This window comes from Dendropsophus ebraccatus, chromosome 5 (genome assembly GCF_027789765.1).
Source record: "Dendropsophus ebraccatus isolate aDenEbr1 chromosome 5, aDenEbr1.pat, whole genome shotgun sequence".
Classification (NCBI taxonomy): Eukaryota; Metazoa; Chordata; class Amphibia; order Anura; family Hylidae; genus Dendropsophus; species Dendropsophus ebraccatus.
Window position 1 is genome coordinate 131,229,589 of NC_091458.1, and position 25,149 is coordinate 131,254,737.

The following is a 25,149-nucleotide window of genomic DNA, read 5'->3' on the forward strand; positions in this document are numbered from 1 at the left end:
CAAACATGGTGTAAAGTGAAACTGGCTCAGTTGCCCCTAGCAACCAATCAGATTCCACCTTTCATTTTCCAAAGAGTCTGTGAGGAATGAAAGGTGGAATCTGATTGGTTGCTAGGGGCACCTGAGACAGTTTCACTTTACACCATGTTTGATAAATCTCCCCCTGTGTGTCTTTTAAATATTGGTGGGAACTATTAGTAGATACTGTTAGGTGTAAGAGTCAGCAGCGTGCCGGAGTAACAAGGGCCTTTAAATAAAAGCTACAAACTATTGATCCTAATCCCAACATACATTGTAATCCACGTGTAAAACTATAGAATGTGTGATCAGGGTGAACATGTGTATACCCAGTACAGTGGTGCCTTGGATTACGAGCATAATTCGTTCCGGCGCCGTGCTTGTAATCCAAATCACTCTTATACCAAAGCAAATTTTTCCATATGAAATCTCTGATATGCAGACAATTGGTTCCACAGCCCAAAAATAATGATTTTTTTTTTTTCTAAATAACATGTAAAACAGATGAAACAAACAATGAGAAACAGCAGAATATGTGATATTATAAGTTATTGTACAGTATAGCAACCAGCATGTGATGTATAATGTATCGTAAGTGCATAAACCTGATAACACAGCAGCAGCCGTTTGTAGATACAGGATGGAGGTGCAGATCCCCATAATGCAGTAGTGTAGTACAACAGGCTAGAATAGAGAAGCAGGGCTGCTGTCAGAGATCTGTGTGGTCATATGACAGCAATGGAGAAGGGGTGTGTGTTCAGCATGGACCAATCAGGACTGACAGAAACTGCAGGGAAAGAGGGGTTACAGCTATGGAGAGATTACCTCCACAGTCCTGTCCCCTGATGTAAGCCCCAGTCTGAAGTAAATCTGCTATTATTTGGAAGGTGAGGGAGACTTCCTGGGTCAGGGTACAGTGCTGTAGACCCCGCTATACAGACCATGCCCCACCCCAACTCCCCCTCCCACCTAGTACAGGGAGCTCTTAAACCAAAGCAATGCTCTTAAACCAAGTCACAATTTTGAAAAACTGCGAGCTCTTAAACCAAAACGCTCTTAAACCAAGTTACTCTTAAACCAAGGTACCACTGTACTAGTTATAGTGCGCAACCTTCCTTTAGCACAGGGGTAGGGAATCTTTGTCCCTCCAGCTGTTGCAAAACTACAACTCCCATCATGCCTGGACAGCATAGGACTAACAATAAATTAGACCTGTTAGCGTGCACTTGTGCTGTATAAATAGATGTCTACAGACCTGGGCTGCTGTTGTCTATGTGAGATGTGATAGCCAGCTGCTGACGGCAAACACAGCCCAGGTGTGAACCCAGCATGAGATATCTGTTCTGTGGTGAATTCAGCCTGACTCATATAGGTAAAGAATTACTGCCCTTTCCTAAATATATTGCCATCAATCATTCAAATGCTTAATGCCATGGTGGTCTCCATGCTCTATTTAACCCCTTTGCGTCCCATGAAGCGCCTCCATTAGTCGACATAGGTCCCGTCGCAAAAAATAAGGGCTTATGTGGGTCTCTAGGTGAAAAAATGCAAGTGCTATGGCCTTTTAAACATAAAGTGGAAAAAGCAAAAGCCCCAAAACGAAAATTGGCTTTGACCTTAAGGGGCACTCCAGCAAAAATCTTTTTCATTCAAATAACTGGCTTCAAAAAGTTATATGGATTTGTAATTTACTTCAATTTAAAAATTTGAAGTCTTCCAGTACTTATCAGCTGCTGTATGTCCTGCAGGAAATTTTTCTTTTCAGTCTGACACAGTGCTCTCTGCTGACATCTCTGTCCGAGACAGGAACTGTCCAGAGCAGGAGAGGTTTTCTTTGGGGATTTGCTGCTGCTCTGGACAGTTCCTGTCTCGGACAGAGATGTCAGCAGAGAGCACTGTGTCAGACTGAGAAGAAAACAACATTTCCTGCTGGACATACAGCAGCCGATAAGTATGGGACTTGAGAATTTTAAATAGAAGTAATTTTCAGATCTATATAACTTTCTGAAACCAGTTGATTTGAAAGAAAAAGATGTTTATTGTAGTGAACTGAAGATGCCCAAGTAAGGGACTTCTATTCATCTTCTTGTTCATTTACATTTCACAGGTGGAATACAGGGAGATGGATGAAAGTCTTGCCAACCTCTCTGAAGATGAATATTATTCAGAAGAAGAGCGAAATGCAAAAGCAGAAAGAGAGAAGAAAGTGCCCCCACCCCCACCACAAGCTCCTCCAGAGGAGGAAATAGACAGTGAGCCAGAAGAGCCATCAGGTAAATGTTGCTGAGTGGTTTGTAGTGGTCTCTAAAGGCCCCCATACACTTTATACCAAGTCAACCACACCCGTCACCAGTGGTGGGTTTGGCCAAGAGTATAATGTGTGGGGGCCTAACCTCTCTCCACTGACAGAAGGTGTCAGTGCAAATAGTGGTCAGGCACAATGGATTCTCGCTGCCTGACTAAGCTGGCACCCGAGCAGTCTGGCGTCGACTTACCCTGCCCTGTGGTTAACGTTCATGTCTATCGGGAGGATGGGAGAGGTAACCGTCAGTATTGAAGGCACTTTTTAAGGCTTACGATTTTACAATCACTTTTCACAAACAGTTGTGTTGCTCAGTTGCCCCTAGCAACCAATTAGATTTCACCTTTCATTTTCCAAAGAGGAGGAATGAAAAGTGGAATCTGATTGGTTTCTAGGGGCAACTGAGCCAGTTTCATTTTACACCATGTCTGATAAATCTCCCCCATCGTTTTGGTTTGCGTCCCATATTTAACATATAAAGAGAGTCGGGATGAGCGCCTGGGAGGGATTGGGAGATGGTTGTGTGTGTGCGGGGGGGGGGGGGGGGGATTTAAGTTGCCAAAATGATTAAATCTTGTTGTTGATGCATGTTAAATCCTTTTGGCAATGTAATATCAACAATATAGTCATACAGTAAATTATCCAATAAATATTACATGGTCAAATCGAGGTTTTGGTGACAGGTTGTGATAAATTATAGAAAGTTCTTGATGCTAGGAATTAAAGAGATTATCCAGGATAATTTGATAATTGCGCAGTCTGCTGGGATTGCTGGTGGCATATCAGTAATGTATACTAACTAGAGATGAGCGAACCCGGTTCAGGTTCGAGTCCATCCGAACCCGAACGTTTGGCATTTGATTAGCTGTGGCTGCTGAACTTGGATAAAGCTCTAAGGTTGTCTGGAAAACATGGATACAGCCAATGACTATATCCATGATTTCCACATAGCCTTGGGGCTTTATCCAACTTCAGCAGCCACCGCTAATCAAATGCCGAGCGTTCGGGTTCGGATGGACTCGAACCCGAACCCTGTTCGCTCATCTCTAATACTTACCTGTCCTGCTCCCCTGCCGCTGCTGGATTCCCAGCCATCCACTGTCTGCAGCTATAAGTGTTTTGGAAACTTCCTGTGATGTCCTGCTCCCTCCGAAAATGGCCAATTAGCATAGACAGTGTAGGATCTATGCTGAGTGGACATTTCTGGAGGAAGCGGCACATAAGTGGATGTTTCTAAAACATCGATATCGTCGGCGAACAGGTGGACAGGCAAGTATACATTACTAATCTTAGTCCCGGGCACGTTGGGTAGTTACTGTATTTGCACTTTTACCAAGAATAAGCTTTACTTCTTTCTCAGGTGTAGAGGGTGCAGCCTTCCAGAGCAGACTTCCCCATGACAGAATGACTTCCCAAGAGGCGGCTTGCTTCCCTGATATTATTAGTGGCCCGCAACCAACTCAGAAGGTCTTCCTGTATATCCGGAACCGTACAGTAAGTAGGACTACATGGATCCTTTTCTGCCCGTTAAGAACTGTTAGCTGTGAACTTGCTTTTACTCATATTGTCATTTCTTTATCTCTTATAGCTCCAGTTGTGGTTAGACAACCCTAAAGTCCAGCTGACATTTGAGGCGACACTTCAACAGCTAGAAGCACCTTATAATAGTAAGTTCATATGGTTATAGCATGAAAGTGTTACTGTAACTTCAAAACTTTTGGCATGTTTTTTTTTTAATCAGGCCAGATCTGGGTGTTTAACTCCCCACGATCACTAGATAAAGCTGGGAGAAGCACATGGCTGAGCGCTTCACTTTGTGGTTTCCTGCTCTCTCTGTCTCATTGCAGGAGACAGGCTCCATAGACTCGCTTATAGACTCCTGCTCCCTCTGTCTAGTGATCGATGGTTATCTAAGCAGCCAAACCCTACAGATCAAAACTTTCAACATGTCTGTGTGATATGTCAGATGGTTTTTAAAGTGACTGTAACACTTTAAGCTAAATCAAATTATACTTAAAATTGTATTTTTGGATTTTATTTACTTTTATTTTTCTTTATTTAGGTGACTCTGTGCTGGTTCACAGAATACACTGCTATTTGGAAAGACATGGATTAATTAACTTTGGGGTCTACAAGAGACTGAAGCCTTTACCAAGTAAGGAACTGAAAATAAAATAGATTTATTGGCACTAGTGCATGAACAAAACTAGTCTAGTTCCAGCTGTCCACATTATAGAACTGTGCATGTGTTTGTTTTTTATTTGTTTTGTTTGCTTTTTTTTTTGGGGGGGGGGGGGAGCAAAACAGTTAGGTAAATTACATTAAATGTGGAATCACCCCCCTCCCTCCTGGAGGCTAACAATTCATTCCATACTTGGTGTTACCTTATCAGTCTCCTTCCCCAGTTCTGGGCTGCTGCTTTCTGCTGAAGATACAGAAAACTGTGTGTGAGCTGTTCAGTATGTCTCCCTCGCAATTTGATCACAGATTAATCCTCCCGTCATTACATAGTGCAAAGACGGCTATCCCGGAAGGGAGGGCGGAGACGGAGAGAACAACTCTGATGGGCACTTTGGGAACTTTCATCCGCATCTATATCAAAACCTCAATGCCAATGTAAAACCTAGCTGTACAATTTTAGCTTGTTGGAATTTCAGACCATGTGTTAACCATCTTGTTTCCTGTCTCCTTTAGCTAAGAAAACGGGAAAGGTGATCATCATTGGCTCAGGAGTATCTGGGTTGGCTGCAGCTCGCCAGTTGCAGAGTTTTGGCATGGATGTTACTCTCTTAGAGGCGAGGGTAAGTGAAGTAAACCCCTTCTAGATTTTATTACCATCAACTCTTTACGGTGTTTAGATTTTTAACGTAATGTGACTGGGATATTTAGAAGCGGCGCTAGATGTCATTCTAAAGCATGAACAATTCTGTAGTGACTAGAGTCTCTCTTTTCTGTTGCTGTAAAGTAGATTTGCAAGATGGTAAATGAAGTAACTATGATTTGTTACAGGACCGCGTTGGCGGAAGAGTTGCAACTTTCCGTAAAGGAAATTATGTTGCAGACTTGGGTGCCATGGTGGTCACTGGGCTTGGTAAGTTAACCTTTCTTTTGATCGATATAAATGTAATCTGTTAATTTGATTGACTTAGGGTTTGATCGATTTGGTTTTTGATGTAGTTTTTTATTATTTGGCCAAGGCCATAAATGGACGACAGATATAATGGAAAGACGCACACTTGCTTCAAGGGGTTGTCCAAAAAAAATCTTTTTCCTTCAAATCAACTGATATCAGAAAGTTATATAGATTTGTAATTTACGTCTATTAAAAGATCTCAAGTCTTCCCATACTTATCAGCTGCTGTATTTCCTGCAGGAAATGTTTTTTTTTTTATTTTCAGTCTGACACAGTGTTCTCTGCTGACATCTCTGGCCGAGACAGGAACTCTGTCTTGGTTTTCTATGAATCCCCATAGAAAATCTCTCCTGCTCTGGACAGTTCCTGTCTCGGCCAGAGATGTCAGCAGAGAGCACTGTGTCAGACTGAAAATAAAACATTTCCTGCAGGACATACAGCTGCATATTCTGAGATGTTATTTCTAGGTTTTGTGTGTGGAAACTGACGTAGCAGTGAGGGGGAAAAACAGGGGAGGGGGTTGTTGTGAATTGTCTGATCTGGTGCATGTACGGGAGGATTCAATTACCATCTTCACGTTGTGTTTTGCTGTAGGTGGCAATCCAATGGCCGTGATCAGCAAACAAGTTAATATGGAACTGGCCAAAATAAAGCAGAAGTGCCCGCTGTATGAAGCTAATGGACAAGCGGTACCTGTACAGATATAGTCTATTACTTTTCTTTTTATCATATAGTAGTAGTAGTTATTTATATTGTATGTCTAATTTCTGATGATGTTGACAAGGGGCAGATCTTTTGTAGAACTGTATATTTGCTGTATACCGATCACCACCCTTGCCCTCTTGTCAAGGCTCTTCTACACAGGCCGATTATTGGGCCTAGGAAAACTTGTTTCTGACCACAGACCCATGTAAGGGGCTGGTGAGTGAGAAAACGCTCACTCATTGGCCTCTTTTGTGCGGCCAGTAAAACGATCTTTATCAGCCACATTTTAATGGACACACCTAAAGGCTATGTAAACTACTGCTATTCACAAGGATCAGTGCTAGTTGTTGTGAGCCTATTGGCCTGTGTAAAAGGGCCCTTAAAGGGTTATTTTCTTTAAAAGCAACTGGTGTCAGAGACTTGTAATTTACTTCTTGTAAAAAAAAATTTCCAGTCTTCCACTACTTATCAGCTGCTGAATGTGGTGTATTCCTTCCAGTTTGACACAGTGCTCTGTGCTGCCCCCGCTGTTAGTGAAAGTAACTGTCCAAGTAGTAGTAAATCCCCATAAAAAAAAAACCTCTTTTGCTCTCCATACTGGAAAGAATACACCACTTCCTGTAGAACATATAGCAGTTGATAAGTACTGGAAGATTGGAGAATTTTTTTAATAAAAGTAAATTACAAATTCCTGGCACCAGTTATTTTAGAAAAATTTTTGCTGGAGTAATCTGTTAAGATAAGCCTTCTAGAGCCTCACAAACATATCTAACTTATTAGAACCAATCATAGGCATCAAAAAGTCAATATAGTGGATATTGTAAAGGCTGCTCAGGAGCAGGAGGAACATAGAAGGACACTTTTCAAGACTGGCGTACTTGTGCTCTGGTCTTAAAGGGGTAGTGCGGCGCTAAGAAATTATTCACAAAATAACACACATTACAAAGTTATACAACTTTGTAATGTATGTTATGTATGTGAATCGCCCCCTTCCCTGTGTTCCCCCACCCCCGCACGTGGACCCGGAAGTGTAGTGTACCATACATACCTGACGCGAGTTGTCCCCGTCCCCGATCTTCTGTCAACGATTCTGTCTGCGATTGGCTGAGCATAACTGCCATTGATGCGGCAGAGGGGCCGGCATCAGGGATGGCTGCAGCGATTCGGCCGACCTCCTGAAGATTACTTCGTTGACAGAAGATTAGAGACTGGGACGACGCGCGTCAGGTATGTATGGTACACTACACTTCCGGGTCCACGTGCGGGGGTGGGGGAACACAGGGAAGGGGGCGATTCACATACATAACATAGAAAGTTGTATAACTTTGTAATGTGTGTTATTTTGTGAATAATTTCTTAGCGCCGCACTACCCCTTTAAATAAAGCCCCACCTCCAGTTAACCCACCAGATTTACTGAGAGGCTCAGGCCTCCTACTCTACCCACTGGAACCTGCCCACTGGAACCATGATAAATAAGAGCCCTATTACACAGGACGATTATCGTGCGAAAAATCGTTATATCGTTCGAATTTAATCGATAATCGTTCTGTGTAATTGCAGGAAACGATAAAAAAATCGTTCGTATGTTGATCGTTGATTTAGATCTGAACCTAAAATTATCGTAAATCTTTCGCTAATTGTTCGCTGTAATTCCACGTTTGTTCGCTCAAGTTCCGCATTTTTCACTAATCGTTCAGTGTAATTGCACGTTGCCCATTGTTTTCCTAAGTCAGAAGGAATAAATGATCGTAATAACAATCGTATCTAACGACCATCGCTCTGTGTAATATGGTGAACGATATCAGGTTAACGATATACACTCTCGTTTGCGATCGTTTATCGTTAGTTATTAATCGTTAAAAATCGCTCAGTGTAATAGGAGCCTAAGGCATCAGTCTGCGCCTTTTGTGTGGCGTACCTTTCATAAATGTCTAAGTAATGGGACAGAAACAGAGGATGTGTGGTCTCTCCTATCTGTTTTGGTAAATACTCAAAATCCTTTAAGCTCTGTGTTCTGCCAATCTTCTAGTATAAAGTTAAACTCTCACTGTTCTTTAATTTTTTTTTAATTTTTTTTTTTGCAGAAATCAATAGTACAGCCGATTTTAAGAAAGTTTGTAATTGGGTTTATTAGCCGAAAAATGCATTTTTATCAAAGCAGTTTGAAGCTCTCCCCCCTGTCTTTATGGTTCTCTTATGAAGAGGGGAGGGGTGGAGGGAGATAAGGCACCAAAACAGGACAACAAAGAGTTACTTTACAGCTACATCACCGGGCTATTTCCTCTGAAGTTAGCTCTGACCTCTGAATACCGGCTTTCACACAGGTCCCGCTGTGTTATCCTTTGTTCTCTGCAGGCGACTAATCTCCCTCCTCCCCCTCCCCTCTCCATAGATTACACAGGGCTCAACTGATGTAAGAGAGTCGAGATTTCCTGATAATGAGCAGAGGACGAGAGAGGAGGGAGGGGGGGGGGACCTGGGGAAAGTCTTTTTGAATGCAGATAATGCATATTTGCTTAATAAACCCAATTACAAAGTTTCTTAAAATCGCCTGGACTATTGATTTCTGCAAAAAAAAATAAAAAATTATATATATACAAACATACACGTCAGTGACACTTTAAATGGGTGTTACCAGTGGGATGTGCCTGACCCTGTGCAATTTGATGTGAAATTTTTATTATGGAAAAATAAACAGGTTTTATTCGAGACTGATGCAGTCTCTCTTGCTGGATCAGTTTGGTGTTGTGGAGTCCACAACTTTGCATCTTCATAGAGACCTGCTAGGTCCTCTTTGGCTCGAGTGCTGCTGATTCTACTTGGTTTATTATCCAATGGAATCTGACTGTACTAGTCAGTGTAGTGTCAGGCCCCCAGCTGGTAACACCTGGTCGACTATTTCCATACATTTCTAGGAAGAATAACAGGTGAATGCCCTAACACAGAGCTGTAGGAGAAGATGTTATTTTGTAGGTTATAAACTATGGGAATACAAATACTACTATTAAGAGAGACTTCAGGTCCCTTTGTTTAATAGTATGGCAGACTATCTCTTTAAGATGCTGGTTTGTTAAATGGGTACTCCAGCAAAAAAAATTATTCTTTCAAATCAACTGGTACCAGAGATTTGTAATTTAAATATTAATCTTAAAAAAACCTAATGTCTTCCAGTACCTATCAGCTATCACAGAAGAGAAGGACCACCGTAGGTCAAAATAAACTATAAAACATAACGTTTATTGGGTATACATCTAAAAAAGGTACAAGCTAGAACGTATATCTGCACCTAAGCTTAAAGAAAACAAATATAAATGTGCTGTATGGTTGGTGTAGTATAAAGTGTAAAACAACTCATAGAGTGGGGGAAGAAAAACAAGGGGATGTATGTTATCTCCCGAATGCGTGATGGCTGACGCTAAGAAAGACAGGTAATAGGGAATGTGCACTCTATTTTCTCAGATTCATAAATCTTTCCCTGCCTTTTGGGGAACCCACCTCCTTAATAGGGTGGCCCCAACCACGATGTCAGTCCCCACTCTAACTAAAGTGCTCAGGTGAAAAAATAACAAACAGACAAACAAGCGTGCCACAAATATCAAAATAATAATATATACATATTTACAAAGGAGATACTTTGATATGCAATACGTTCACGGAGAAATGAATTACTCCAAAACGTTATTTCGTTCCAACGCGTTTCCCCTGAGTGATGAATATGATTATAGATAATTCAGGTTCATCAGGGAACAAATATTAAATCCGGCTATGATACAGCTTAGAGAACGTATTGGATGTCTGTATTTATGCTAGAAGCTTGACCCATGATGCTTAAGTATTAAACGGTACTACCTAATAACATGATGGACACAGTCAGTCAGAATATGCAAGTACATCACACCTCACATAGGTCCACGAAAAGTGGCCACAAAACAGAGAAATTAACCCCCACTTATGTAGTTGGCAAGATATGTTAGCCAAAAATACATATATCATCAAGACCTGCCGCAGATATATAATATAAATGCAGATAAATATATGACTGAAGAATAAAACTGAAAATGATATCTGATGACTTATCTGTGGTCCAACGTTATAACCAAGCCTGATGATGCCGTGGTTAATGAAGTCTATCGGACGTGGACCGGTGACTGTGTAGCCCGCTGGTAGGATAAGCTCGGCTTATCCTACCAGCGGGCTACACAGTCACCGGTCCACGTCCGATAGACTTCATTAACCACGGCATCATCAGGCTTGGTTATAACGTTGGACCACAGATAAGTCATCAGATATCATTTTCAGTTTTATTCTTCAGTCATATATTTATCTGCATTTATATTATATATCTGCGGCAGGTCTTGATGATATATGTATTTTTGGCTAACATATCTTGCCAACTACATAAGTGGGGGTTAATTTCTCTGTTTTGTGGCCACTTTTCGTGGACCTATGTGAGGTGTGATGTACTTGCATATTCTGACTGACTGTGTCCATCATGTTATTAGGTAGTACCGTTTAATACTTAAGCATCATGGGTCAAGCTTCTAGCATAAATACAGACATCCAATACGTTCTCTAAGCTGTATCATAGCCGGATTTAATATTTGTTCCCTGATGAACCTGAATTATCTATAATCATATTCATCACTCAGGGGAAACGCGTTGGAACGAAATAACGTTTTGGAGTAATTCATTTCTCCGTGAACGTATTGCATATCAAAGTATCTCCTTTGTAAATATGTATATATTATTATTTTGATATTTGTGGCACGCTTGTTTGTCTGTTTGTTATTTTTTCACCTGAGCACTTTAGTTAGAGTGGGGACTGACATCGTGGTTGGGGCCACCCTATTAAGGAGGTGGGTTCCCCAAAAGGCAGGGAAAGATTTATGAATCTGAGAAAATAGAGTGCACATTCCCTATTACCTGTCTTTCTTAGCGTCAGCCATCACGCATTCGGGAGATAACATACATCCCCTTGTTTTTCTTCCCCCACTCTATGAGTTGTTTTACACTTTATACTACACCAACCATACAGCACATTTATATTTGTTTTCTTTAAGCTTAGGTGCAGATATACGTTCTAGCTTGTACCTTTTTTAGATGTATACCCAATAAACGTTATGTTTTATAGTTTATTTTGACCTACGGTGGTCCTTCTCTTCTGTGATAGCCATAATTAAAAATAATTAACCACTGGGTCACACCCATCATTGGTGGGCCGACAGACCCAATTATCGTTTTCTGTTTATATATAGTACCTATCAGCTGCTGTATGTCCTGCATGAAGTGGTGTATTCTCTCCAGTCTGGAGAGTAGGAGAGGTTTTTTACGGGGTTTGCTACTGTTTTGGACAGTTCCTGTCACGGACAGCGGGGGCAGCAGAGAGAGCACTGTCAGACTGGAAAGAACACACCACTTCCTGCAGGGCACACAGCTGCTGATAGTACTAGGAGACTTAAGATTTTTTTTAAATTAGAAGTACATTACAAATCTCAGAGAAATTGTGTGTGTACATATATATATATATATATATATATATATATATATATATATATATATATATATATATATATATATATCAGTCTAATGAAAGTACAAAAATTCTGCAATGCTAAATTAACTGAAAATGTATTGAAAAGATGATGTATTGATACAAGTGATGTAGCTTTTGAGGTGCTTTCTGAGTAACCCCTACAGCATTATTAGTATCACATCATTTGTGTCCCTACTATGATGGACCCTATAAGCAACCACACACACACACACACACCTACCTCTGTGTGACTTCTCATTGGCCACGGCTGCAAAATATTATTATATATTCTTGGAGACAGCATATCTGTATCTGTATGGTTACATACAGCAGCTGAGGTCTGTGTATTTTAGTATACCACAAACTTAATGCACGAGCTACAGGAACTCAACAGTGACCCCTGTTTCATTGATGACAGCTAGTCAGCACATGTCTTTGACTAAATATCATGACCTCTTGTTGCCAGGGATAATCGTTAGCAGTGATTAAATACATGGACCCCTTAGGTGTCCTCTGACTCCCTTCCACTGATACTTCTCTTTACTTTCCTGGTATATACCCACCTATATTCTCACCTCCATTTGTTGCAACCCGTATAAATATGCCACTTATTGAAAAATATATGGGGGAGATTTATCAAACATGGTGTAAAGTGAAACTGTCTCAGTTGCCCCTAGCAACCAATCAGATTCCACTTTTTATTCCCCACAGACTCTCTGGAAAATGAAAGGTGGAATCTGATTGGTTGCTAGGGGCAACTGAGCCAGTTTCACTTTACACCATGTTTGATAAATCTGCCCCATAAAGTTGTAGCTTATTTTAAACTGGAATGTAAACTGTTGACAAGATATGTCAGATATGGGGTTGTCCCACCTTGGGACCTCCACCTATCTTGAGGACATTGGTTTGTTGATCCCTGATCTCTGGTTAGGTAAAATACATGTTCAATAACCCCCCCCCCCCCCCTCCTCCTGGTGACCAACAACCCGTTCCATACTTCTTATCTTTACAGTCCTCTTCCTTAGTTCTGGTTCTGCTGCTTTCTACGCAAGACACAGAAAACTGTGTGATCCTGCTCTGAATCCTCCCCTCTTCGAGAATTCTCATGTAAACAGCTGTCTCTGCACTCTGTGATGCCAGGAGGGTTAATCACAGTGAGGTCACCAGCAACTTGATTTCAGAGGGGGCTGGCAGGCATTACAGAGTGCAGTGACAGCCTTTTACATGGGTTTTTCCGAAAGATGGAGAAAACAGCTGTTTTGAACAGAAGGCAGCAGACTCAAAACTCGGGAAGGATACTGATAAGTATGGAACAGATTGTTAGCCTTTAGGAGGAGGTATTATTGAACATGTATTTTACCTAACCGTATAACTTTTCTGTATAACAACTTTTCTGTATAACTTTTAATTTCAGAATTTTATATCTTTTAAAGTAAATAAGTCATCTGCAATTCACGCTCCAAACTGCTGACACTTTTATAGCTGTTAGAACAAGGATATGCATGGTTCCTTTCATATATCCAGCTGTGCTTCCAAGCCCCTGAAGTGCTGAGAGCTGTAACATCTACTCGCTCCCCCCTCCATCCCTATCCCTGCTTGACTGACAGTCTGCTGGAAGCTGAGCCCTGTTTCCAAGTCTTATCCCTGTGCTGTGCATACAAATTCTGCACAGGTTCTGCAAGTGTTGGAAACATGGCTTCCAGCTGACTGTCAGTCAGGATGGGATGGTAATGGGAGAAGGAGCAAGGAAATGTTCCAGTCATCAGCACTTCAGGATCTTAGGGAAAGCCTCTTTGTCTGTTTGCGGTGCAGAATAAAAGCATTTCTCTACATTCTGGAAGCACAGACATATATATGAAAGGTACCATGTGTCTCCTTGTATGCACCCCTAGGGAGTCCTGGAAACCATGGATAAAGCCTATGGCTGTATCCATGTATTCCAGGCAGCCTTAGGGCTGCATCCAACTTCTTCAGCCACCGATAATCAAATGCAGAGAGTTTGGGTTTGGATGAACCTGTACATGCTTGAGGTTCGCTCATCTCTAGACAGCACAGATATGTATATATCTGTGCTGCCAGTTTCACACAAACCTCACATACATACCTTGAGTGATGTGTGATCTGGCATCTTCAAAGAGAAGTGTATTCTGAACTGACAGTATTACAGAGGCATGTCTGACACTGTCTTCACCAGCAAAACCTCCGCCTGCCCGTTCTGTGGCCCCTTCTGCATTTCCAGGCGGCGACATCCCCTCTTTCTCTAGAATTATTGACAGCAGGAGGCGACCTGAAGACACACAAGTGGGCAGACATTGTCACAGACACACCATAGGAAGGCTAGGTTCGCACTGCGTTTTTGCAATCCGTTTTTTGCGAAAAACTGATGCATTTGTGTGCATCCGTTTTGATCCGTTTTTCCATTGACTTCCATTGTAAAAAAAAAAAAAAAAAAAAACACGGATCAAAACGGATCCGTTTATTTTAGACGGACACAAAAGTAGTTTTTTACAATGGAAGTCAATGGAAAAACGGATGCACACAAATGCATCCGGTTTTTTTTTCATCTGTTTTTTTGCAAAAATGGATTTAAAAAAACGCAGTATGAACCTAGCCTGACACTGTCAGCCCGGAATAAAGATCCTTTTTTCCCCAGAAGGTGCCGGATCACACAGCATCACTGAAGGTATGTATGTGATGCTTGTGTGAACGGCAGGATGCATATATGCATATCTGTGCTGTCACTTTCCCTCTAAGGGTAGCTTCACACGTACCAGATTCGCAGCGAATTCTTCTGCGAATCCTGGCAGTGTGATCTTCAATGGGGTTACATACCCGCAGCGGAATTTTCATTCCACTGCAAGTATGTAACGCTGGCCCCCTTAACCGCCCGCAGCATACATTACCTGCATCAGGCTCCTGGCTCCCGTCGGTCCCACTCAGCCAGTCACTGACTGTGGCGGGGCCGTGCACTGATTGGCTGAGCGGGACCGGCGGGAGCCTCAGATGCAGCCGCGGTACGGAGCAGGTAATGTATGCTTCGGGCAGGGCAGGTTAATGGCGCTGGCGTTACATACTCACAGCGGAATGAAAATTCCGCTGCGGGTATGTAACCCCATTGAAGATCGCACTACCAGAATTCGCAGCAGATTTCGCTGCAAATCGTAGCGTGAAATCCGCTGTGAATCCAGTACGTGTGAAGCTACCCTAAATTATTTTAGTACTTGTTGTATTATCTCTTTGCATACATGGCATACATACATCATCCTTTTGCATACATTGCCTACTTCCTATATTCTATTGCATTTCAGGTGCCAAAAGAAAAAGATGAAATGGTAGAGCAAGAATTTAACCGTTTATTGGAAGCCACCTCCTACCTCAGCCATCAGCTAGACTTTAATGTTCTTAACAATAAACCTGTCTCACTAGGACAAGCATTAGAAGTTGTTATACAGTAAGTTTACCTCATATGTTATATAGTACTAGAGGTAGATGCAGATTTGACTTGAGGTTGTAGCACATTGTGGTATTTTTCTCCTTTTGTAGGCCTTTTTATATATCCTATATAATGTTTCTGTTTTTATATACTGAATGACAATGATACATATAGAGTGGCCTTGTGTTATTTTATTTTTTAAGACTTCAAGAGAAACATGTTAAAGATGAACAAATTGAGCATTGGAAAAAAATTGTGAAAACACAGGAAGAATTAAAAGAACTATTGAATAAGGTAGGCATTTACATGGTTATCATACTGTCCTTATGTATTAAGCCACAATAACGTTTCATAAAGGGATTGCCCAGTGTAATGGGGACAAGCAAATTGTTGTGGCTGCTCTAAGGGCCGTATTACACAGACTGATAATCAGATTGGCTGAGCGGCCTGTCAGCTCAGACAGGCCGCTCTGAAGCCAAGGCATGCGGTGTCGGGATGGATACAGAGCAAGGCTTTACTAAATGATTATCTGGCCGTGTAATAGGCCCAGTAAACTAGATCAGCGCTCATTTACAGAGTTGATCAGGCCTTCATTGGCCTGTGTAATAGGACCCTAAGGGTCGTTTTACTCAGCCCAATGACCAATGTAAGTGAGCGCTGATCTGCTAAATCAGTGCTTGATTAACGAACCCTTTACACTGCTTAATAATCGTGCAGCCCTTGCCTTAAAGTGTCACTGTCGTTTAATTTTATTTTGCAAAAATCAATAGTGCAGGCGATTTTAAGAAACTTTGAAATTGGGTTTATTAGCCGAAAAATGCATTTTTATCATGAAAAAAAGCAGTTTGAAGCTCTTCCCCCCCCCCCCCCCCTGTCTTTATGGTTTTCTATGGAGAGGGGAGGGGTGGAGGGAGATGAGGCACCAAAACAGGACAACAAAGAGTTAATTTACAGCTACATCACTGGGCTCTCTGCTGGCGGCTAAGCTCCCTCTTCCCCTCCCCTCCCCTTCCCATAGGTTACACAGGGCTCAACTGATGTAAAAGAGTTAAGATTTCCTGATAATGGGCAGTGAATGAGAGGGGGGAGGGGGGACCTGGGGAAAGTCTTTTTGAATGCAGATAATGGCATATTTGCCTAATAAACCCAATTACAAAGTTTCTTAAAATCACCTGGACTATTGATTTCTGCCAAAAAAAAAACAAAAACCTGTGACACTTAAGTGTAAAATAAACTTTTATACATACTTGTCCACACTCCCTGATGTTCTGCTCGCTTCTGTCCGACAGCCGCCGCTGGAGTTTCTTGGCTGGTCTCTGAAGTGACAGGCCACACGTCCAATCAATTGTCAGGATGGGACAGTGCCGTGGCAAGTGATTGGCTGGCGGCCAATGACTTTTAAGCAAAATTTAAAGACGATCAGCCGATTATTGTTTCATCGCCTGATCACTGTGTGTATTACATGAACTCACACACCTTACGTGAAATAAGTTTGTAGTTGCAACTGTGATTTATTTATTTATTCCATTTTTTTAATATCTATAAAATTTTCTAAAACTAGCCTCTATAATTCTATACTGGTGTTGCTTTTACCAGATGGTTAATTTGAAAGAGAAGATAAAGGAGCTTCACCAGCAATACAAAGAAGCTTCTGATGTAAAGCCTCCCCGGGACATCACCGCTGAGTTCTTGGTGAAAAGCAAGCACAGAGATCTGACCGCACTTTGCAAGGTATTGACATTGTCATTTATTAACTTTAATTTTCTTTAATACGATTTTTAAAGATACAGTTGTAATGGTAAAATGATTGAAAGAAATAGCTTAGAATAGTATAGCAGTGCCAGCACGGGTTGGGGCACACCCTGAGGACCGTCATTTTAGGTCCCCAAACTGCCCATCACTGTTACGTTATGACGTCGATTGCCGGCACGTCTATTCAGTAAAAAAATTATTTTTATCACCTCTCAATGTGAATCCATGGCAAGAGGAGATAAAAACAGTGTACAGGGACCCCCAGAGACTGAGATCCCCCATGGCAGCTTAACGTCCTCCCAGTAGTGGCACCAAGGTTCAAAGGTGGCCAAATACTTCATAAAGACAGTTGCCCCTAGCAACCAATCAGATTCCACTTTTCATTCCTTACAGACTTTTTGAAAAATGAAAGGTGGAATCTGATTGGTTGCTAGGGGTAACTGAGCCAGTTTCACTTTACACCATGTTTGATAAATCTCCCCCAGTGAGTGTGAGTGATAGGGGCGATCAGTGACCATGCTCTCTGCTATCGGGCAGCATAGGGCACAGATCGGCGACCCCTGATTTGATCAGTGATCTCCATTATACACTGTATACTGATCGCTGTTTCTGACTGTGACAGCCTGCAATAAACACTTTTTATCTCCTCTCAGCACAAATATTTGCTGAAAGGAGATAAAAAAAAGTGCACACATACATGCAATAAAGTGCCCCCCCCCCCCATCCCATGTGGTCCAATAGCCTCATGTAACCACCATTTTGTTGGCTACAGGAGTACGATCAGCTGTCAGAGGCCCAGGGAAAGCTTGAAGAAAAACTGCAAGAACTAGAAGCCAATCCTCCAAGGTAAACTCTTAAGATTGTTACTGATTTCCTTGAAATTTAGAACATTGGTTGTTAGGTTTGTGATATCTTGTTATTTAAGGAAATACTCCTATAATCCTATATTACATATTCTCCCATTTTCTTCCTCTTAGTGATGTGTACTTATCTTCACGGGACAGACAGATACTGGACTGGCATTTTGCAAATTTAGAGTTTGCTAATGCGACACCGCTTTCTACCCTGTCCCTAAAGCATTGGGATCAGGTAATTTCAGTTTGTAGTGTTCTTCCATATGTTTGCACCACGCATCATCTTCTATAACATAGTTCCTCATGTTTGACAGGACGATGACTTTGAGTTCACTGGCAGCCATTTAACTGTACGGAATGGTTATTCCTGTGTTCCTGTGGCATTAGCAGAAGGGCTTGATATCAAGCTGAACACTGCTGTCCGACAAGTACGCTACACCGCTTCTGGTAGGTTCTAGAGTAACGTTGTTTATATTGGTATTTCAAACTTGAATTTAAGGGTGGGTTCACACCTACCGGAATCTCAGCAGATTTCACACTGCGAGTTATGTAGCGAAATCTGCTGCAATTCCCGGTACCGTCAATTTGTATGGGTTTACATACTCACAGCTGAATTTTCATTCCTATACAAGTATGTAAATCCTGTCCCCCTTAACCCGCCGTGGCTGTTGAATACTTTACCCTTCCAAGCTCCGGCCTGCTTCTGTGGCTCCCGGCTCTAACCAGCACACTGATTGGCTGAGCAGGACACCAGGGAGCCGCAGAAGCAGGCTGGAGCGCAGTCGGGTAAAGTATTCACCGGGCTTCAGAGGGTTAAAGGGGTTATATTGCATTAGAAAAACATGGCCACTTTCAGAGACAACCTGACTGTTGTTTTGCAACTCTGTTCCATTGAAGGTAATGGAGCTTAACTGGAAACCACACCTGAACTGGAGACAAGGGTCGTGTGGTCTCTGGAAGAATGTGGCCATGTTTTTCTAATGCTGGATAACCCCTTTAAGGGGGGACGGGGTTTACATGCTATACATATAGGGGGAGATTTATCAAACGTGGTGTAAAGTGAAACTGGCTCAGTTGCCCCTAGCAACCAATCAGATTCCACCTTTCATTTTTCAAAGAATCTGTGAGAAATTAAAAGTGGAAGCTGATTGGTTGCTAGGGGTAACTAAGACAATTCTACTTTACACCAGTTTGATAAATCTCCCCCATATAGTGTATTTCAGTGTAGTCTTTGCTGTAAAATAATATTCCTATTATCTATTTTATTTACTAGGATGTGAAGTCATAGCAGTGAACACACGCTCCACAAGTCAGACGTTTATATACAAGTGTGATGCTGTCCTTTGCACTTTGCCCCTGGGTGTATTAAAACAGCAGCCGCCAGCTGTACAGTTCGTCCCTCCACTTCCAGAATGGAAAACCTCAGCAGTTCAAAGAATGGGTTTTGGAAATCTCAATAAGGTGATGTTCATATTAGGCATGTTATGCACTGTGTGTAATGTTTGCGGGCATAGAACAGAATTCTTACAGGACTACAACTAAACTCATGTTTGACTGTGAACATTAAAGCATAAATAGCAGATCGGTAAGACCTGACCTCTGGGACCCCGTTGATTCCAAGGATGCAGGAAAATTAGAAGTGATCAGAAGCCAAATAGAAACTGAATAGAGAACAGGTTGTACCTGTGCACTGTACTCTGTTCATTCCAGGCCACAATTTTCCTGCATTCTTGGGATTGGCGGGGGTCCCAGCGGTTGGTCTCCCACTAATCTACTAGTTTTGCCCTGTCGTGTATGAGAATATCCTTTTTAAAGGGGTATTCCAATCAAACATAACTTTTCATATGTTGCTGTCCATGGTGAGACTAACAATTCATTCCATAGTTGTTATCTATTGTCTCCTTCCCCCAGTTCTGAGCTGCTTTTTTCTGCTGAAGACACACACAAAAAAAACTCCCCCTCTTTCCCTCTGAGACGGCTGATACAAGTAATTGGCAGGCTTTATCTGCAACTTTGTAGCTTCTTTGTAATGCTGGGAGGGTTAATCAGAGGTCAAGTTGCTGATTAACTCACTATGATTATTGCTCCAAGCATTACAGAGTTGCAGATAGGGACTTGTTTACATCAGCCTTCTCAGAGGGAAGGGGGGAGGAGGGGAAGACAGAGAGAAAAGCTCATACACAGTTTTTTGTGTCTTTAGCAGAAAGCAGCAGCTCAGAACTGGGGTAAGGAGACTGAAAAGATGCTAACAAGTATGGAAGGAATTGTTAGTCTCACCATGGGTAGCAACATATAAAAAGTTAAGTTTGAGTGGAATAGCCCTTTAATGTAAGCCTTTGGTCACCGAATTACTGAAGTGATCTTACCATTGCATAGAGAAATGTACTCATGGTTTGGAATCTGTTTCTCTAGGTGGTGCTGTGTTTTGACAGAGTATTTTGGGACCCCACTGTTAATTTATTTGGTCATGTTGGCAGCACCACTGCGAGTCGAGGGGAGCTGTTTCTTTTCTGGAATCTTTATAAAGGTAATTTTCTCCCACATTATCTGCCTACCAGGTTCCCGTGTACATGGATTTTTAAATAATACTGACAAGCTACATTTTATTTTTGTTTTCTATAACAGCCCCGATCTTGCTGGCCTTGGTGGCAGGAGAAGCCGCTGGAATTATGGAAAACATCAGTGATGATGTTATAGTTGGACGCTGTTTGGCCATTCTGAAAGGGATATTTGGCAGCAGTGCAGTACCACAGGTATGGCTTTTTTTTCTTTTTCTTAGAATTTTTTTTGCCTGCTATGCAGTTAGATATTTATCGTCCTATATATATGTTTAACACATCAACTCCTTTCTGGCCATCCCTAACTAAATTAATGGGCTATGGCAAGGGTGTCAAGCAGTCCTACAGTTTCCATCATGCCTGAACAGCTAGAGCTCTCATGTGACATGACCTGTATTTTGCACAGACATGGATATATTATTATGAAAAGATGTAAGTTACCCTAAATCAGCAGTAATAAGCCATGGCCACCAAACTTTGTCTTTTACTTCACTCTTAAAGGGGTTGTCCAGAATTAGAAAAACCGCTTTCTTCCAAAGACAGCACTATTCTCGTCTCCAGTTTGGATGTGGTTTGCAGTTAAGCTCCAATTTCACTATAATGGAGCGGAGTTGCTAAACCACACCCAAACTGGAAAGAAGAGTTGTGTTGTCTTTGGAAGTAAGCGGCCATGTTTTTCTAATTCTGGATAACCCCTTTAACTGCTTTTGTGAGATATGGAAGTGTATAGTCAGGTGAGATAATGTAGAACTAAGACGGAGCCTTTGTTTTTAGGGCTATAGTGATATCACACGTTACACAGTGTAAACATATCACACTGTTCAGCAGAATTGGAGGAATAATATGTAAAGTAATATTGTCAACCCCCCCTTACTTTCTCCACATTATCCACAATCTTAGATGCTGCACAATCCATATATACCTGTATAAAACTTGTCTATAAATCGCTTTACTTAATTGGTGGAGAGAGTCACCTAGGCGGGGTTTAGTGTCCATTGACCGCCTCAGTCCAGTGATGTTAGCCACGCCCCCTCCTGTGATGAGTCAGATTTCCCTCTGGTCATCAGAGCCCAAAACATTCCCATCATGAAGGGGTTAATGTGATAAGGAATACAGTATTTCCATTTGTTTTTCCTCTATTCCCACATTGAGACCTGCTTTACAGTGTGTGTGTGTGTGTGTGTGTGTTATTATTCCATATTCAGATACAAATCTATCATTTATTTTTATTCAGCCAAAAGAGACTGTTGTAAGTCGGTGGCGTGCAGACCCGTGGGCTCGGGGATCCTATTCCTATGTGGCAGCTGGCTCTTCGGGCAATGACTATGATTTGATGGCTCAACCAATTACTCCAGGCCCTGCCATTCCTGGAGCACCACAAGTAAGAGGACACTATTGAAAAGATTTTCCCATTTCTTTTATTTTAGAATAGAAACAGTACTGATGCAGCCGACATAGTGTCCATGGCTTTACTACCGCCATCTAGCTGTCATTTTCCTATATGCAACAGTTTGTACTTTATGTACCCATTTGTCTTTGAGTTCAATAGATGAATCTGGGTTAAGTAGCTTTTCCATATGTTATCAGACAACCAGGCCAAGGAATAGTGACCGGCCTTACCAGTTTACAGGTTTTTTAAATGGAGACATTCTGATAAAATCATCTTCTGATATGTCAGACAGGAGGAAAAGTGAAAAAAAAAATTGTCTGCCTCCTAAACAACCGAATAGTATTGTCTTAACAACGTCTTAAAGGGGTTATTCAGCGCTACAAAAACATGGCCACTTTCCTCCAGAGACAGCACTACTCGTGTTCAGCTCAGGTGTGGTTTTTAATAAAGTTCCATTTACTTTAATGGAACTGAGTTACAAAACCCACACTCAAACTAGAGACAGGAGTGGTGCTGTGTCTGGAAGAAAGTGGCCATGTTTTTGTGGAGCTCTAAAGGGATACTCCAGCGGGGGTTCTTTTTTTCGATCTGGCCCGGGAGGAGGTGGCTGAAGGCAGCGACATCCACTCACCTCCCCGGTTTCAGCGGCGGGTCCCGTATCGCGGCACTCTGGTCCCCGCTGCCCGGCTGCTTCCTGGTCTCTGACACGGGCTTGAGACGTGACGTTTCAAGTCCGCTCAGCCAGTCAGTGACGGAGGCGGAATCCCAGAGACCAGGAAGTGGCCGGGCAGCAGAGACCGGAGCGCTGCTGGAACCGGGGAGGTGAGTGGACGTCGCTGCCCTCAGCCACGTCCTCCCCGGCCAGATTGAAAAAAAGCCCCCCAACCCCCCCCCCCCCCGCCGGAGTACCCCTTTGACTACCTTTTCACAGCAGCTTGTTGTTTGCTGCATATAGTCTGGGCTCAGGAGCTGACATCATCCTGCAGCTGAAGTATGCTTCCAGCAGTTTAACTCTTTACATTTCACAATCATAAGATACTGCTGTATGTAGAGAGTTTACTGTCAGGGGTCCAATCGTCAGGATGCCAATAGGTTACTATGGCAGCTTCTGTACTGACTATAGTAACTCTGCGGATTGAGCCTCAGGCAGACTTAGCCAGCAGAGTACCGATATAACTGATCAATGCAGTAGTACACTATAGGGGCACACTAGAGATGAGCTAATCTTGAGTATGCTCGGGTTTGTCTGAAGTTGGATGCAGCCCTAGGGAGTCCTGTAAAGCAAGGATACCGCCTAAGGCTATGTGCACACTTAGTACGAGAACGGCCATTCTGTGACCTGGCCGGGTCATGGAACGGCCAGTCTCAGAAAAGATGATCTTTAGCACTGCAGAGTTCTGATGTTTTTCAATAAATAGCGGCCGCAGAAAACTGACATGTCCGTTTTTTTACGGCACTGTTAGGGATCCTGGCCAGAGTGTATACCCTGTGTATACACTCCGGCCGGGATTCCCTTGGCCTGCAGCACAACGTAAGTTCCGTACCAATCATGGCCGTTGTTGCAATGCATTAGTACGAAACTTTCGTTGTGTGAACATGGCCTAAGGCTGTAACCATGTTTTCTAGGCAGCCTTAGGACTGCATCCAACTTCTGAAGCCAACGCTAATCAAATGCAGTGCCAAGAGTCACCTGTAGTGCAAACTATGTCTGGGACCGCTACTGCCAAGTACTGGTTTAGCTGATGCATGTAATGTGTGCTTTTTTTGTAGAATGTTGCGTATTTAGATTTATTTAATTTATTATTTAAAGCTTATTTTCTCCTCCCCATGCAATATGTGATGCTTCTGCTTGCAGGGCACTTTTTGTGAACATACTAATATTTGTTTTTCTTTGCCCCATCCTTGCAGCCCATTCCACGTTTGTTCTTTGCTGGGGAGCATACCATTCGGAATTACCCCGCCACTGTTCATGGAGCTCTTCTGAGTGGTTTGCGAGAAGCTGGACGGATTGCTGACCAGTTTCTTGGTGTCATGTATAATATACCTCGCCAGGCCACCCCTGGGGTTCCTGCACCTCCTATGCCATAAAAAGAACATTGGATGGATAAACTTTAAAAATGGATATACAGATTTACAGTACTGAACTTCATGTTTCTGGCTGCTGAGCATTTGCAGGCCAGAGTGACTGTCATAGTATTCCATGGATTTATTTCTTCCACCGACTTTCTAGCAAGACTTTGAATCCCGGTGTTAAGCTGTTGTGGAGTAGATCGTAAACGCTATTCTCTAGCACTACTAGCTACTTTTTTGCGTCATGAATTTTGCCTCAGTATGTTTAAATAAAAATTATATTGGCATTAATTAATTATATTTTTATGTCTGTGTCGTTGTTTTTTTTATGTATTAAAACTTTACTATTTAAGTGCTGTCTTGAGGATTGTTTTTTTTTTTAATTAAACCAATTAATGTGAATGAAGCTGAATTGCAATACCACACACAAGCTTGTGGACAGGGGTGGTGCTGTTTTTGCAAGAAAGCTAATACTGGATAACCGCTTTAATGGGGGCTACAGGTTATATCTCTAGTTATACAGCCGAGCATACGATTAGCTTTCCCCACCGCCTGGTTGTACTGGTGACTCATTTTAAGGCTTGCAGAAATTACTATTCATAAATCCTTCTCTTCTGAAGTCTTTGCGAACTCAGAACCATCGATCTGATACTCGGATAGAGTATTCATCCTACTCAAGTGCATTATTTTATACATACATGGACTGCCAAGGAAAAAAAAACATACAGTGGTGCCTTGGATTACAAGCATAATTCATTCCGGGACCGCGCTTGTAATCCAAATCCACTCATACACCAAAGCAAATTTTCCCATAAGAAATCACTGATATGCAGACAATTGGTTCCACACCCCAAAAATAATGATTTTTATTCTGAATAACATGTAAAACAGATGAAACAAACATTTAGAAAATGCTGAATGTCATATAAGTTACTATAAAGTATAGCAAAGGGCATGTGATGTATAATGTATAGTAAGTGCATAAACCTGAAAAACAGCAGCAGTTTATAGATACAGGATGGAACTGCAGATCCCAATACTGCAGTAGTGTAGTACAACAGGCTAGAATAGAGAAGCAGGGCTGCTGTCAGAGGTCTGTGTGGTCACATGACAGCAATGGGAAGTGGGGGTTTTCAGCATGGACCAATCCGGAATTGAGAATCGCATTGCTGTGCAGCAGGACAGTAACAGAAACTTTTCTATACAGCAGTGTGAATATCTGAGTGTGAGTGCAGGCACATTATAGCAGCAGTGTGTATAGCTAAGTGTAAGTGCACACACATTATAGCAACAGTGTGTATAGCTGAGTGTGAGTGCAGGCACATTATAGCAGGAATGAAGAGGATGGGAAATACAACAACTGACAGAGACTGCAGGGAGCATGAAGGAATGAGCAGGAT

General features: G+C 42.1%; 1 protein-coding gene across 4 annotated transcripts in view; it reads left to right on the top strand.

Moving 5' to 3' along the window:
- KDM1A (lysine demethylase 1A) overlaps positions 1-24,101 on the top strand; it is a 28,495-nt gene extending 4,394 nt beyond the window's left edge. For 2 of the 4 annotated variants that reach the window (XM_069971294.1, XM_069971291.1), the window contains exons 2-19: positions 2,126-2,291; positions 3,681-3,814; positions 3,909-3,987; positions 4,383-4,475; positions 5,015-5,121; positions 5,330-5,411; positions 6,048-6,148; positions 15,001-15,143; positions 15,329-15,419; positions 16,722-16,856; positions 17,650-17,723; positions 17,855-17,966; positions 18,046-18,178; positions 19,005-19,192; positions 20,144-20,258; positions 20,357-20,484; positions 21,524-21,670; positions 23,588-24,101. In XM_069971294.1, coding sequence (XP_069827395.1) covers positions 2,141-2,291; positions 3,681-3,814; positions 3,909-3,987; positions 4,383-4,475; positions 5,015-5,121; positions 5,330-5,411; positions 6,048-6,148; positions 15,001-15,143; positions 15,329-15,419; positions 16,722-16,856; positions 17,650-17,723; positions 17,855-17,966; positions 18,046-18,178; positions 19,005-19,192; positions 20,144-20,258; positions 20,357-20,484; positions 21,524-21,670; positions 23,588-23,767 — 2,193 coding nt within the window. In that variant the 5' untranslated portion in view covers positions 2,126-2,140 and the 3' untranslated portion in view covers positions 23,768-24,101. The remainder of the gene's footprint in view (positions 1-2,125; positions 2,292-3,680; positions 3,815-3,908; positions 3,988-4,382; positions 4,476-5,014; positions 5,122-5,329; positions 5,412-6,047; positions 6,149-15,000; positions 15,144-15,328; positions 15,420-16,721; positions 16,857-17,649; positions 17,724-17,854; positions 17,967-18,045; positions 18,179-19,004; positions 19,193-20,143; positions 20,259-20,356; positions 20,485-21,523; positions 21,671-23,587) is intronic. The other 2 variants (XM_069971292.1, XM_069971293.1) reach the window with 2 other exon arrangements.
- Positions 24,102-25,149: the final 1,048 nt, after the last annotated feature.